At 43.1% G+C, this 16,330-nt stretch overlaps 1 protein-coding gene across 1 annotated transcript; it reads left to right on the forward strand.

Annotated features, from left to right (window-relative positions):
- The first annotated feature begins 1,899 nt into the window (after window positions 1-1,899).
- LOC125097980 (uncharacterized protein CXorf38-like) lies at window positions 1,900-3,087 on the forward strand. The gene has a single exon (XM_047726275.1). The coding sequence runs from the start codon at window positions 1,915-1,917 to the stop codon at window positions 2,695-2,697; it is 783 nt and encodes a 260-aa protein (XP_047582231.1). The 5' UTR covers window positions 1,900-1,914; the 3' UTR covers window positions 2,698-3,087.
- The last annotated feature ends 13,243 nt before the right edge of the window (window positions 3,088-16,330 follow it).

A 16,330-nucleotide genomic window follows, 5' to 3' on the forward strand; every position in this document is an offset into this window, starting at 1 on the left:
AGAGAGAGAAGAATCTTAGGAAGGGAGGAAGAACCACTGTTAAGCACAACGGACCACTGAGTTAAGGAGACTTAACACACCCTTCATTATCCTGAAATGAAATTCAGAGATGATAGGGGCGCCTGGGTGGCTCAGTGGTTTAAGCCTCTGCCTTTGGCTCAGGTCATGATCCCGGGGTCCTGGGATCGAGCCCCGCATCGGGCTCTCTGCTCAGCAGGGAGCCTGCTTCCCTTCCTCTCTCTCTGCCTGCTCTCTGTCTACTTGTGTTCTCTCACTGTCAAATAAATAAATAAAAATCTTTAAAAAAAAAAAAAGAAATTCAGAGATGATAAACCAGCCTATACACATAACGTTTTTTAAATGTCAATAAAATGGCTTAGCTATAACATGGAGAAAGAAGAAGGAAAATATTTTATAACAAAATCATCTGGACTTCAGAATGTAAAAGCAGGGAGGTGATAATACTGGGAGATTAAATGAAATAAGCAAAAGTTTATGTCTTTGTGCGGAAGCCCACCACTGCAACCCAGCTGACTCGCAAGCCTGTAATATCGGCAACTCACACAGCACGAGAGGTGTTGCCATTGGTGGTGTGGTTTTCTGAAATAACAAACCCTGATGATATTCTGAACAAGATGAAATCTAATGTTTTCTCAATTTATGCAGTAGTTGTGTTCTTAGAAAATTCAGTTTAAATTAAAACTGTACCCCCAAAAAAGTATCATGCTGATAAAAAACATATTTTGTTCCTAGGCTTAGAAAATGATAGTCTTTCTTAAACCTCTTTTTAAAATGCTTTATTTGGGTGCCTTGGTGGCTCAGTGGGTTAAAGCCTCTGCCTTCAGCTCAGGTCATGATCCCAGGGTCCTGGGATCGAGCCCTGCATTGGGTCTCTGCTCAGCAGGGAGCCTGCTCCCCGCCTCTATCTCTGCCTGCCTCTCTACCTACTTATGATCTCCATCTGTCAAATAAATAATCTTTGAAAAATAAATAAATAAATAAATGAGGTGATTTATTTATTTTGAAGAGAGAGAGAGAGAGCGCACAAGCAGGGAGAGGAGCAGAAGAAAAGAGAGAGAGAGAGAAGCAGACTCCCCACTGAGCTTGGAGGTCTATGTGGGTGGGGGAAGGCTCCAATGTGCAACCCTGAGATCATGACCTGAGCTGAAATCAAAATCAGATGCCCAGCCGACTGAGCCGCCCAGGTGTCCCTAGATAGTCTTTTTTTATCAAATAATTGTCTAGGTGGACTTACAGAAGTTGGTGGGTCCAGAACTGTCCCACATACCACAGGATTTCTGGTATCCTTGCCCCAGCCCACAAGGAGCTTCCCTGATCATTGTAATGACCACACCAGTCCCATGAACTTCAAAAACACTCCCTGAGGGCGGGCACCATCCCCACTGAGAACTACTGACCCAATCAGTCAGTACAATCTTAACAAAATCATAAATTATAGTAATCAAATAACTTCACGATCTGTCCCTTTCTTCTGGCTCCTCTGTTTCGTCCTAGAAATCCTAAACCACTTTTCCTCTTTCTGTCTCTAGTTTTAAATCAGAGTCTCTTTTTGGATTATACTCTGACCACACTGAGATGCATATTTGCCAAGAATACTACACCTTTTTTTTGCATCTTTTACCCACAATTATCCATTAATACCCAATCCATCTGTAATTTTAGTCCTGTTTCATAGGGGAGAAGACCGAGTAAATGAATGCAGGTAATTCAGCCAAGGTCAAGCCACAGCCTGTCTGCAGAGACTGATTAGAATCTATCTTTTGGGTCTGACCACTGAGTCCCTCTTCCTCCCCCTTCCCTCACAGACCTGTAACTTCATTACCCTTTTAGAGAAGGAGTACGTGGGAGAGCAGGTAAAACCTCAATGGCTGGGCCCCCGGGCCCCGACGGGACATGGTGCTGACCGAACTGGCCGCGCGTCTTAACTGCGCGGAGTACAAGAACTGGGTGAAGGCGGGCCACTGCCTGCTGCTGCTGCGCGGCTGCCTACAGGGCTTCGTCGCCCGCGAGGTGCTTGCCTTCCACCGCGGCCTGCTCGCCGAAGCCCCCAGCCTGGGCCCTCGCGCCGCCTGCCGCAGCGGCTCTCGGTGTAGCCCGCGCGCCCGCCAGTTTCAGCCTCAGTGTCAGGTTTGCGCAGAGTGGAAACGGGAGATTTTGAAACACCACACCAACAGGAATGGAGACGTCCACTGGGGAAACTGCCGGCCGGGCCGCTGGCCCGTCGACGCCTGGGAGGTGGCCAAGGCTTTCATGCCCCGAGGACTGGCAGACAAAACCGGCCCCGAGGAATGTGATGCCGTTGCTCTTTTAAGTCTCATCAACTCCTGCGATCACTTCACCGTTGATCGAAAGAAAGTCACCGAGGTGATTAAGTGTCGTAACGAAATCATGCATTCTTCAGAGATGAAAGTGTCTTCTCTTTGGCTTCGAGATTTTCAGATGAAGATCCAAAATTTCCTGAATGAATTCAAGAATATTCCAGAGATTGTGGCAACATACACCAGAATAGAACAGATCTTAAACCGATTGCAAGTGGTAAAAGAATTTCTGAGAAACAATAAGGATCTTAGAAGTGGTCTTAGAGGAGATCTGCAGAAACTAGACAGCCTCCATCTACAGCACCAAAATCCAGATTCCAAGGAACCTGGGGCCCAGACACCTGAAGGGAAGGCCTGAGGTGATTTCCTGCATGTGACGATTGACAGATTCATCTGTAACTTCGTCTATCGCTTTACCCCAAGAGTTCTCCACTTCTGACTTTGTCCTATTTGTTTCCTCAACTGCAAAACCACCGTCCAGTCATATGCAGTGGTCCATGGGATCAGCCTCCCTCCCCCCACCTCTGCTCCTTTTCAAAGCCAGCAGCACTTAACGGGACCAGGTCACTTCTGGACCTTCAGGGACAGAATTGCCACCTGCCGCATTCCTTGGAGGAAGTGTTTCTACTCCAAGCCCAAAGGAAGCATCGTTCGCTTGCTTGGCTGCCCATCAAGGATGTGCTCTGTAGACAATGGGCAGAGGGTGGGGGTATATTTGGCATATTTTTACATTAAAATGCATGTATATAATGCTAAAAAAAAAAAAAAAAAAAAAAAAAAAAAAAAAAAAAACCTCAATGGCTGTTATGCTCCATGTTCACTCCTCTAGGAAGAAATCAGCGGTGGAGGAGGGGACTCCCCAGTGGGTTCCCATTCATCCAAGCTCTAGCCCTTCCTCCCTCATTTGCATGATTCATTGCAACCTAGCTCTCAGGGAACTGCTAGCCACCACCAAGCCACTGCCAGGGCTGCTGCCCCATTGAGAGCAAGTCTGTCCATGAACCTGCTCGAGTGTTCCAGCAGCTGATGGACACGCTGGGACTTGACAGAGCAGGGTCAGGCCACAGACTCATTCAGCCGGGGGACGAGCCATGCACCGTGCTTCCTGTCTCCCTCCTCTGCAGAGATGTGGCAGGCAGTGCAATAAAAAAGTAATGATGTGGAAGAGAGCATGCTGTTGCCTTCCAGGGGTCAAGTCAGTACAGTTTGTGCAAGGTCCTGACATTTTCACTCTTTTTTAGTCCAGGAATCCTGGACTAAAAAAAATACAGTGTCCAAGGGAGGGGGGGGGGAAGGAGAAGAAGAAGAAGAAGAAGAAGGAAAGGCACAAATAAACTGGGGTCCCTTGAAACACTTTAAAATAGATCCTATGTGAACCATCCCAATATATCACGAAGATTGCTTTTCAGAGCGAGAGAGGCAGCTTGTAGGAACTGCCACACTGTGCCACCTCCGTGAGTGACAAGGGACCTGCTCTTCTTAATCACTGTGGGCCATTCTCCCGAGCAGCCATATATCAGCTTTCACTCTTGGAAAGCCGTTTTCTAATGGGGCAGGTGGTTTCTTGCTCATTCTGATAAAGAGTCCTATTGGTTCATGAAGTGATTCCAAGGATTTATTCAGTATTTTCAGAAGGAGAAGGGCACAGTGCTCCCTTGGGAACACACATCAGGCCGTAGGTAAAGATGATGGCAGTTTATAAAAACATTTTCAAAGCTTCCAAATGACCGATGTATTCCTGAGGGTTCTACCAATGCTAAGTGGAACTTTGCGGTCTCCAAACTGTCAGGACCGAGGCTGGGACCTTCTTGGATATAAAAATGAGTCTTTTAAAGGCCCAACTACAGGGCTTATTCAGATGATATTATCATCACCTAACCTAGATGTCGTCCAGCGTCTGAATGCCAAGAGAACGTGCTAGCTGCAACGTGAAGGAAGTTAAATAATCTCTCCTCTTGTTTCCATAGCCATATACGTGCCTGCTTCGTAAGGTTATCGGGAGGATTTTATCAGTTACAAATGGCTGACGTGTAGAGGACGCCACGCTAGGAGGGAAGCTGCGACACCATTAGAGGCTGACGTGGGGCAGACAGGATAGAAATATGGCTCTAGACATTTTCATTTGAGAGTTAAAGAAATCTTACCTACCCCCGCATCTCCCAAGTTGGGGTTGTCATTATCATTGATATTGTTAATAGCTTACACTTGCTTACTGACTTCTAGTTTACAAAGCCCTCATTTTAATCTTATTAATCACCCCAAAATTAATCACCCCAAAATTCTACGAAGTTATCTGCTGTGATACCGATAGCTAAAAATCTCCAGTCTTTAAATTAAGGCATCTGTTTCTAAAATCCCCCTTTTTAAATTTTCGGTAAGACCACCACTGGTGGAAATTCAACATTGGCTGCGAAGGAGGCACATTATGATCAAGATTTATTTCTCTGTTTACTATGCTTGTGCTCACCCTATAAAAGAAATGGAACTGAGATTGTTTTTTAATCCGATAGGGAATGTTGCAAGGGCAATGATCTTAGAATAACACAGTCTCATTTTTAGCAGTGAACATTATGTTTTTAGGCTAAAGATTTATTGCATTCATTCATTCAACAAATACTCGTTGAACACCCATACCAGGCACTTTGCCAGGCAGTAGGGACACAGTGGCCAACATTTTTGTTCAAATACCCACAGTATATCGAACCGTTCTACTAAACCAGACAGAAAAAGAAAGCTAAGAAAAATAAGGTCAGGCTGTTTTAAAGATATTGAAAATAATCCTAATCAGCAGGATCTAGTGATCAATGAGACAGTTCAACAGAAGGATGAGATGCGTAAAGTGTTACCGTAATAGGTACATGAAGATGCATTTTTGAAAAATTGAGATAATTAAAGCATTTGAAATAAAATGGCAGGGATAGAGGAGGGGAACGTTAGAAAAGAACATATCTTGGTGCCATTCTAGTCCTCTCTCCTCTCCCTCCCATCCCCAACCCAGCCAGCCCATCCTTGTTCTGATGACCATCCCTTCACTGTCTCTTGACCTCAAATCTGATGAACACATCGAACCAACTCTTGCCAGCCTAGTTAATCACACTGAACATGTGCAATATGGTCGTCCTTGGGGAAGAGTGATCTACCAAGTCAGAAAAGACCTGGAGACCTGTGGTTAGCATATCCACTCTCAGATCCTGATCTTTTTTGACTTCTTGGCTGTAAAGGTTATTAGGGACCATATATAGTATTTTTCAAGGTCATCCTACATGTGAGACTTGAAGGTTTATGTCAATCACCCTAAGATTGTGCCAAGTGATAATCTTTAGAAGGGTCCTCGGCTTCTGAACCTCCTGGACCATGTTGGACCCAAAAAGCATGTTTATGAATATTATTGGCATCCCATTGCCTCTAGTTTAAAGGGGAATTAGAGATAGAGATTGAGCCTTGGAACCAATCCAGGACCTGTCACTCAATAGCCTTGTGGTCTCAGGCAGATTATTTCAACTAGCCAGGCCTCAGTTCCCTCATCTGTAAAGCAGGGAATTCCCTGCTACCCTCATAAGATCATTGTGAAGATTAAATAGGGTGGTACTTGGGAGAGTGCTTTCACCAGAACTTGGCATTCAGGAGTTTGCCAGACATGCATATGGTACCCTATCCTCTGACAACCCTTCCAGAGAGAAACCTGCTCTCTACGCCTCTACTGACTTAACAACCAGGTTGGTGATCTGAGATGCCCCCCCGCCCCCACTCATCTACAAGGACATAGTCACCTACCCCAAAAGCAGACAATGCATAGGCTGGTCAGTAACCATGGCTCGAAAACAAACAACTTAGCAAGTTGGGCTTATGAAATTCTTTTCTTTGGAACTTAGAAAAAGGGAAGAATGAAATGGTTAACAATGAGGAAGGCAAAAGGTAAAAGAAAGCTAAATGTCTCGGTGGTATGGCAAACCAAAATTATGGGTGGACATAATTTACAAGCAAGCAGAAAATGCATAGAGTGGGGACCAAGAATAGCTAGAGAAAGAGGAGAACAAAGCAGACATGCAAAAAGAAGAGAAAGAGTTAAAAGAAAGGACACAACCTTCTCTTGATTTTCAAGCTTTCTGATTCTGTTTCTGTTCTATGGGAATCCTTAAGAATAGCCCCCTTTTTATTGAGATAACTTGGGTGGGACAAGAGAGATCCTTGATAAATGTTAGTTCCCTTATCTTATTTACTGATCTTTTTGGTGATTTGTCCCATCATTCATTCATGCATCCATCATTAATTTATTAAATTAAATAATTCTTGACCACCTTCTCTGTGCTAGGTATATCCTATTCCCATCTTTGTACTAACAGCTTAACTTGTATCTTGCTAGAACAATAGATTGTATTTAGGCATCAGAGATGGAGATGAGAAACACAGAGGAGTGAAGAGTGACCTAATGGTGAGGATGATACTTGGTGAATTAGTGGAAGGCTCGTTGAACTGCTCATGGAAGGGGTTGCCCTTTCTAATTCTCAGCAGCTCAGTCCAGCTAGCTCCAGCCATCAGCCCAGAGCCCAGAGTAAATAACCAGGCTAAAATCTGAAAGTGTTCCTTTCATGCCCCTCCCAACTTGCCCAACCTCTGAGGGCACAGGGAGGGACCTTCACAACATCTCCCCTTGATCCTGCCCTCTGTGGCTCACAAAATGTGTTTCTTTTTCCCCTGCTCATTCCTAAGACTTTCTTTTATCCCGTCATCTGTCACAGGGATGTTGACAGCTCAGAGCAAACCAGCTTTAATTCTATGGATTATTTCCCTCTGTCAGCTTAAGGGGGAAAAAAAAAAGAAGAAGAAGAAGAAGAAGAAGTCTGCTCTCCTTGAAGGAGGGTAAAGAACCAGAGACATAAAGAGACCGTGTCAGAGATCTTGGGGCCATCAGCTTGTGTGAAGAGTTCTGTGAGCTCGGATTCACATTAGTGTCCAAATGTTAAACAAACAAACAGATGGCTGGTCTCGTGGATGTTTACTAGTTTCACAGCTCAGCATTGGCTGTGTTTAAAAGCACTGCTGCTGAGAAGAGTCTACATCGTGCTTCTACCCAGCACAAGCCTGGAGTCAGCCCGTCCAGGGCAGGGACGCCAAGCTGGTTCTTCCATTAGGGAAGAGGAGTGGGTAGCCAGTTTTCAGTATTTCCAAAGCCCAACAGATATAAGAAGACTGACGAGTTGCCAAAGCATCCCGCCTCTTCACATTGTGCTGGGATGACATCAACTCAGGCTGGTCATATTTGTCACTAGCCACCAACTGGTAACCTGACTGGCAACAGGGGCCTCTTTGGTTCATGCCAGATAGGCAATAAATTAATTGTTTCATTAAACACAGATCATATGCTGGATAGGTGAGAATCTTTCAGATAATAGGATGGAGACCATGAAAGGTGAGATTGGTGGGGAAACAGATGGAAATATTCCACCAAGACTTTCTTGGTAGAGCTTTTCAGCTTTCCTGCATTCAGGCTGTGAAAAGTACCGTCAAGGGGTCCCCGCAGTGAAAACACTCAGACTTCCCTGTAGGGGAAGGAGGAGGTGAACAGTCCAGACTCAGTCCAGCCCCAGTCGGGGCTCCATCAAGGCCGGGCTTGGTCCCAGTGAGACTGCTGGCAGGGTGAAACTTCTCCGAGAAGAAAGAGGATGAAGAAGGGAATGTTGTCAGTAGGGAAATTGATTCCTGGCTGGCCACCGAGTGTTACAATCCCCTGCTGGATTCTCTGCCTCATATTTGTTTGCTTCCTGCGGATGGAGCCTTCCCTAACCCTCAACAGGAAACAATTTCCAACTGGTCCCGAGGTGGAGGGAGCCTTCCAGACGGTAGATGGCGGCACAAGCCTGTGTTTGAAGCAAAGCCTCCCCTTTAGGGCAGCCGCCTTCCTCCCACCCCACCGGGGGAGGTTTTTATTCCCCTAGAATTTTAACCAATTGTGTTACATCTTTTGTCTCCAAGAAGACTGAAATGGGTTTCCTCTTGCTCTGCGATTGATTTTAAGTTTCCTTTTGTTCTAGATCTGCTAAAAAAAAAAAAAAAAAAAAAAAAAAAGGAAAGAGCTCTGTTTCAAGGGTTGACCTGCTTGAGACTCCCATTAAGTGGGCCAAATAATTATATCCCGAAGACAGACCTGTTCTCTAAAAACTACTCAGGGGCAATTCTGGGGCTAGTTAACCTGCTGACATGCCCCTGGGGAGCAGTCATCTGCCCTGGGGATGTTTTGGGCTTCGATTCCAAACCAAATTGTTTGCTTATTGAACAGGAATCATCTACTGTTACTATCCCCTTAGGACTGCTTGGCATATTTTGAAACGGGATAAATTTGCCCTTTGGCTTCGCAGCCCCATGACTTGACTCTCAATTGCCTTTTTTCAGTAATAACATCACCTCCTGAGGACAAACATCCTCAAATGCGTAATCAGTTATTTGTTCGAGAAATGAACAGTATTACCATGTTCGTGTTCCTCCTTCCACGGCTCCCTGTGGCTTATGACAGCAGCTCCCCGGAAAACGACCAGCCCTCAGCCATGGCTTTCTTCTAGCTTCCAGACAGGATGTGTGCTTATGGCCTCACTTTCGCCACCTCAGCACGTAGCTCATGGCACTACATCCTCCTGTTCTCAAACTGTCACTTTCTTTGGTAGGTCCGTCAATTGTCAAGGTCAAGTCCAGATAAGAGACCTCCTGTAACACCCTGAACTTGCATCATTATTGTCTTCTTAACATTATGTAATCGCTACCCAATGGTGAATCAGTGCCTCCCCCCAGCAACTCCACCCCACCGAATAGAAGCTTCTCTAGAGCAGTATCTCCCTCTGCCCAGGGAGGGAGATACCCTTAGCCCAGGGCAGGAAAGCGCCACGTCAGTATTTATTGAATTAAATCATTGTAGTACTAACAACATAGTGCAACTTGTAAGCTTGCTTTTTTTTTCTTTTTTAACATATTTTAAGAAATAGTTGGTTCCCGATTTGCAGCCCTTACATTTATTCTCTTACCTTCTAATTTTTTATTCTTTTATGCAAATTTAATTATATATGTAATGTAATACAAAGTCTGGCTTGCCTGTAATTACAAGCTTTAGGAGGATCCGCTGTGCCCTTTATCCGTCTGAGGTGAATTAAGACCAATTGTGTTGTGCTGCTTGTTTTAAACAGATGCGATCTCCTTTCTCCCTGGACATCTGGCTGGTATCATCTAATTTTGCCAGTTTAAAATGATAGACAGATTCATCCAACCATTTAAAAAGCAATAAACTTTAAAATTGATAATAGCAAAGTAGAAAACATCGAATTTTGAGGCTCCGAAAGTCCCAGTGTATGAAGTTCTCACCCTGCTTTGCCATCAGGGACACACCAATTGTTCACCTTCCTTAATGATTGCCGTTAAAAAGAAACGAAGGCACATCTCTGAGACGAAGCTCACAGCGTTGGGCTCTGGGTCCTACAAGTCGAGGTGGGACAGATTACTTGGGCCTGGATCCCGAGGAGGCGGACGCTAGGATGGGAATGCTTCCGGAGAGCTCTGGTGTTTCTGTAGGATACACTGAGGTAAGAAGCTGACTGGCCATAAGGATGGACCAGTTAAGGGTAAATCCGGTCCGGACTGCTAGATTTGAGGACTTGGTTTAGCAGATCCTGTGTGGACTAGGACGTGGGGACCCAGAAGGTGTTTGTGGCTCAGGCACCCCGGTGCCAGTGGGCTTCACACTTCAGCCCCTGGTGAGTGTCTCTGACAAAGGGAAGGTGAAAGGCGGGTTCTGTTCGTTGTTTGGGGTTTTCTTATCTGAGCTTTATTCTAAGCTGCATGCTGGCTGGAGACACAGACTGCCCTCTCATATGAAAGAACACACAGGGTGCTGCCCGTTTGCCTTCAGTTGGGTTTGAGTTGTGCTCAAATGTCAGAAGCAGTGGGGCCATTGAAGGAGCCATGAGAATAGACCGGTTGTCCTGCCGGCTGAGTGTACCTTGAGTGAGCATGGAGAAGGGGAGAAAAAGGAAAATTTTGCTAGCCCTGGTGTGTTGCAAGGCATCGAATTTTTCAATTTAACAGTTGTACAGCGAAATCTAAGGTATTCGAGAATCAGTGGGGTACGGCGGAAGTGTTTGAACCGTGGACAAAGGAGCCTGGGTTTGACTGTTTCTCTGCCAACTTTGTGATTCCTCGGGCAAAGCATTTAGCCTTTCAGTTTCCTTACCGGCAAAACAGATAAATATGCCTCGCTTCCAAGATCGTAGTAGGGTTTAAAAAATAACAAGTGTCCATGCTATAACATGGATGAGTCTTGAAAGCACATCTTAAAGTCAGTCAACAAACGGTCACAGTTTATATCATCTCTTTATTGTTATGTATCCAGAATAGGCAAATCATGGAGACACAAAGTAGATTCATGGCTCCCAGAGGCTGAGCGGATGGAGCCAGTGGAAAGTGTTAATGGAGATGGGTTTCTTTTTGACATAATGAAAAGGCTCTAAAATCAGATAGTGATGTAAATGGCACAGTTCTGTGAAGTGTGAAGTGAATTGTACACTTTTTTTAAAATGGGCTATATTGTATGCAAATTATATCTCAGTAAGACTTTTTTAAAAGCTCTCTGCAGCATTAAGAAAAACAGCAAATATCAAATAATTGTGGCACATGACAGGCACTCATAAGTGTCCTTAATTCATCTTTATTATCTGGGTTTTTTAAAATTTTTTTATTAATTTTTTTATTGATGTACAATTGACCTGTCTTATCGGTTTCAGGTATGCAACGTCATATGCAAATATATTTGCATATATTGTAAAATTATCACCACAATAAATGTGGTCAGGTCAATCACCTTATGTAGTTGTAATTTTGTATCCTGAAACTTGACTGAATTTATTAGTTCTAACTGTTTTGGGGTGGGGTCTTTAGGGTTTTCTACACCTAACAATATGTCATCTGCAAATGGTGACATTTTTACATTTTTACTTTTTCATCTCAAATTTGGATGCCTTTCTTTTCTTTCTTTCTTTTTTTTTTAACTTATTTCCTGCCTAATTTCTCTGGCTCTGATTTTCACAACGAGGTCTAATAAAAGTGGCAGGAGTGGGTATCCTTGTCTTGTTCCTCTTTTTAAAGGAAAAGTTTCCAGGTTCTCCCCGCTGAGTATTATGTGAGCTGTGGGTTTCTTGTATATGATCTTCTTTATGTTGAGTTATGTTCCCTCTGTCCCCACCTTGTTCAGAGTTTTTATTATAAATGGATGTTGAAGAACTTTCTTTTTCATATAACCATGGATCTAGTCTGTTATTTTTTTAGCCTTTTCATTCACTTGAGTTTCAATATATTGTTTTGTTTTCAACTGGGGGGAGTTATAATTAGAAAATATGGAGAATTGTGTAAATCACTAAATCATTGGAACATGTCATGGTTATCATCTGTATTATGGTTTTCTGTGGGGGAAGAATTGTCTGAGTATCATAGCTTATAGGATCAAGTTTAAATACCCTTCTTGGCCATTGAGTTATTCTAGAATCTGGGCTTATGTTACGTCCCACCTTTTTTGCCCAGTTGGTACTCTGCTTCCCCATCAGGTACGTCACTCACTTTTCTAGAGTTATGCCAGTCTTATTCTGTGTCTTATTCTGACCCTGGTATGACAGCCCTCATATCTCTCTGTTCATGCAGTTCCCGCTCAGCCTCACAAACATGCTCAAGTCCTCTCTCTGTTAAGAACTTTCTCCCCACCATTGAAACCCACACCGATTCCCCATCTCTGAAAGCCTACCCTGAGGATCTGTATCCAGTGACCATGACTTCTGAAATCAAAATCCCAGCTCGGTTAAAATGGACAGTGCTAGGAAAACAGGCGTTATGCTAACTGAAAGTATAAACTGTACATTCTGGTTTTTTCTCTAATTTTTTCTGGTTTCTGAGTATATTCTCTCCAACCAAAATATGAGCTGCTCAAAGAAAGGTTATGTCCTATGTCTCTGATATCTTGCAAAGTTCCTGATATGATCCTAGGCATACAGTAAAGACTTCATAAGTTGATTTGTATGGAATAGACTGCTCCATTAACTGACTGATTCAGAAGACAAAATTAACACCAAGCAATCTCTTATGTCACCTATTATTTCCTAGTCTCGGGCTTATCACAAGAAGAGTGGGACCTAAGAACCTAAGAGGTCCCAGGCCTCCCTCTCTCTTCCTGAAACCAGGAGGACTTCAGGCTAGCATGTGACAGGGCTTTAGTGTCTCCCTGAGGACAACACTCAAAGCAAGGCTTCTGGGGCTCCAGACCAGACAGCCCCTGAGGATGCCTTTCCCCATCCCTGCCCCATCTCCCCTATAGGTATACACGTGAAAGTCTGCAAAACCCTGTCTGACTTAGGCGTTGGCCAAACAACCCGGCCGGTTAGTGGGATAGTCACTTAATTCTGCTCCATTTCCTGATCATTCAACCAAAGGAAGATGTAAAGTGCTATGACTGTGTCTCTAGATGGCTCACAAATTAAAAACCAGAAGGTTTTCTGCAGTTTCCAAAACAAAACCAGAAAAACTGAAAGAGGACTGATAGGGTGAATACATTTATTGGCATTAGGACATTTTATTTTATTGCTGGTATCAGAGTGACATCATCTTTCATAAAGGCACCGTAAGTGCCTTTGAATGTCATAAAAGGTGAAATTCATTCTCCTAGAAATTGAAGAGAACATGGCAAAGCTTTAGTCAAAAGGGGACTAAATGATACAGATGATAAAATGTACTGGCTTTAAACTTCTGTCCATAAACGAGGAGTGAAACTACAGAGAATTAGGCTCGAGATGAAGACTATGATATCCTCACATTAGTTTAGGCATTCCTCGAATCTCATTTTTCTCATGGTGTAGAACTATTCATTGGGAAATATGTTTTCCTTCATTGGCCAATATTTCAGCCATCTACTGCCCGAGTGAAAATACTAAAAGGGGGAGGGCAGGAAGATGTGAATGGAAATAAAGCTTATTGGATATGGCAGAGCAACTCACTTCACACTAAGGCACACAAGACCAAAGATAGAAAGCAACCAACGTATAAAAAGTCCTTTGCTCAAAATATTTCGGCTCTCATCGGTAAACTGTCAGAAATTCTTAAAGCTTAAATCCTAGGATCCATCACATATAAATTCCTTTTTCAACCAGCTGAAATGATAAATTCTGGACAAGGGTTTAGAAATTCCTTGCTATTATATTATACATCAAAGTTTCTCCTTGCCCTCCTCCCCAGCTTGAACCCCACTAGAAATTCCTTCTGCCAAGAGCCTTGGAAAACCTTTACATTATTAATTTTTCCATGGATTCGTTGTGTTTTGGAAGCCTCACAAGAAGCTGAGTGCAGAGTTTGAGGGCAATAAAACAGGACAAATGGCAAGCCTTTCAGTTTGGCAATGGGGGACAGAGCGTGCATCTGTGCATTCCTATCTGGGCAGCTGGAAACTTCTCAGATCTAGTCCTCACTTTATTTTACTCAGGCAAATGGTCCTTCAGTTACTCTATGGGAGAAAGCCTTTAAGGAGAAAGGCAACATTACATGCCAGTGATTCCCAGTTTCCATGTGTGTATAGCTAGTACTTGAAAGTCTTGCTAAATGCATGGTGTGATTTAGCAGGTCTGTGTCTAGGACCCGAGATGCTGCATTTCTAATAAGCCCCTAGAGAACGCCGATGATGATGGTTTACGACCCATACCTTGAAATGAAAGGGATTAGCTCTCAGTCCATACCAGCCTGGGCTTCCTGCAAGGTAGTCAGTGTTTGCATTTGACTTTATTAAAATAAATTTGAAATTAGTCCAGCTCACAATGTTGGAAAATATAAAATCCAGTTCATTTCCATTCAGGGCCAGTATTTACAAGGAAGTAAAATAGGTATTAATTAACCCAGGGAACGAGGTTGGTGGGTGAAGAAGAAGCCTTTGCTCTTTTACTTAACGCTTTTTCATTCTCTCTTCCCAACTGTATATTTTGCTTCCTTGTTTAAAGGAGCCAGTGCCAATTTTATCTTGCAGCTTTATTAAAAAACACATCTTAGCTAAGTAAAAATCAGTCCCAGAAATGTCATTGGAACCCATGTGCATCAGGCACAAGGATTAGAGAGCGCAGAGCTTTGCATGGCCTGTTTTATTCTGCTCACCCAAAAAGAATCCCGTGTTCAGTTCCAATGCAGATGTCATTTGGGGTGATATTTTATAGAAATTCCAGTAATTAAACTCACTAAACTATGACCAGCTGCTGTTAACCCTCCTGTTAGGTCACAAATTGCTTCCTTCTCTTGTATGAGACGATACGTAAGAGTTCCTCGGTTCTGAATTAGTTACAAGCTCTCAGGAAAATGACCTCCAAAGGCACGAGCTCAGCATGCAGAGTGACCAGGAAGGGAACTGTGTGCATCTGTGTGTGTACAGTCCGTGGGCATAGGCACGTACACAGGCTACATGAGATTAAAACACAAAAACAAAAAACAGTAAAGCCTGAGTTTTAGATGTTGGTGCAGGAATATTAACATCATTACCCGAGGGAAGCATCTTCCCCAGAGAATAAGAAAGTAGTTTCCAAAAGGTCCAGAGAAGGTCAGAAGAAATCCAAAATCCATTAAAAAAAAAAAAAATGGCATTAAAGATTCTGCCCTTGGCATCCCAGACAACACTTAAAAATTAAAAGTATTTACTAAATACCACCATATGCATACCAGTCATACATGTATAGAAGAGCCAAAAGCTTAGTAAAAAATGAATATATTCACTCAGCTGATACTTACTGATGCCTTCCCCTAGGAATACACCCTCACCAGCAAGAGACCTCTTCAGTAGGAAACAGCGTTTAAGGCTCAACAATGTCTCCTTCTGTCATCGAAGACGAAAGCTTGGGGGACACGTGAGTTATAGACCGTTCCATTACATGCCTGTACAAGATGTGGCAGACCTTCAGTGGGAATCCAGGAGTCCAAAGAGATTCATGAGTCAAGTGGAACTTGCATTTCACAGAATATGTAAAAGAAAGAAGTAGCAGAGCCAATAAGAAATATGTGCCCCATTGGGATGTTTTCATCCACTAAAGACAAAAATTTTTTAAAAATGCATACACATGAGATACATATATACGCATACATACATACATACGTATCTATCTGTATCTCACAGGTTTATTTTTTTTTAATCTTCACTTAATGCTTTGAGATCCTAGTCAGAAGTGAGATTCTCCATGAGTATTTCTGGATCACTCCCCCAAATCTCTCCTGTCTTTGAACTTCTAGTATGTCTATCTTTTATTTAGCCAGCACGGCCGTCCCTTTATCAGTGGCCGTTTCATACTTGACAGCCACACGTGAAGGTCTTGAAGGCCAGGAATGATTTTTAAAGATTTTATTTATTTATTTGACAGAGAGAGAGAGAGAGAGAGAGATCACAAGTAGGTGGGGGTGGGGAGCAGGCTCCCCACCACCAGGAATGATTTTTAATGCTTCTTTGGAGACGCCTACCACATAAGGGGTATCTTTTAGATTATCCTAAAGACCCTTTTAGGTTACTGCTGTCTTTTAGATTACAGTCATCTTATTAGTTGTACAGGGAAATTGTCTCAAAGCATACAGAAAATGCAAAAAGAAAATAACCAGATCACTTGAGACAAAGTAGCTTAAGGCTGGGAAGGGTGTTGGGCATCAGGCGTTCTCCAAAAGGAATGATAACGTAACTGCCCCTTTGTGTAGTGCAGTCCTACTAATAAACTCATTGCAAGTTTAAATTCATATCCCTTTTAACACTTCCATTTCTGGGAATTTTTTCTACAGTTATGCCCATGTATGCAGTGATCTATAGACAAAGATATTCATGGCAGCATTGTTTTTGGTAACAAAATACTGAAAATGTGCATTAGTCTAGGAATGATTAAACGAGCTCTGGCACGTTCATCCGATAAAGGATGATGCAAACAAGAAAAAGAAGGAAGTAAGCTCTGAGACACACTGTTAAG

The sequence above is a fragment of the Lutra lutra genome, chromosome 4, assembly GCF_902655055.1.
Source record: "Lutra lutra chromosome 4, mLutLut1.2, whole genome shotgun sequence".
Lineage (NCBI taxonomy): Eukaryota > Metazoa > Chordata > Mammalia > Carnivora > Mustelidae > Lutra > Lutra lutra.

Bases quoted from the DNA above. Each gene is read 5' to 3' on its own strand.
- LOC125097980 (XM_047726275.1), top strand. From the start codon at position 1,915: ATGGTGCTGACCGAACTGGCCGCGCGTCTTAACTGCGCGGAGTACAAG.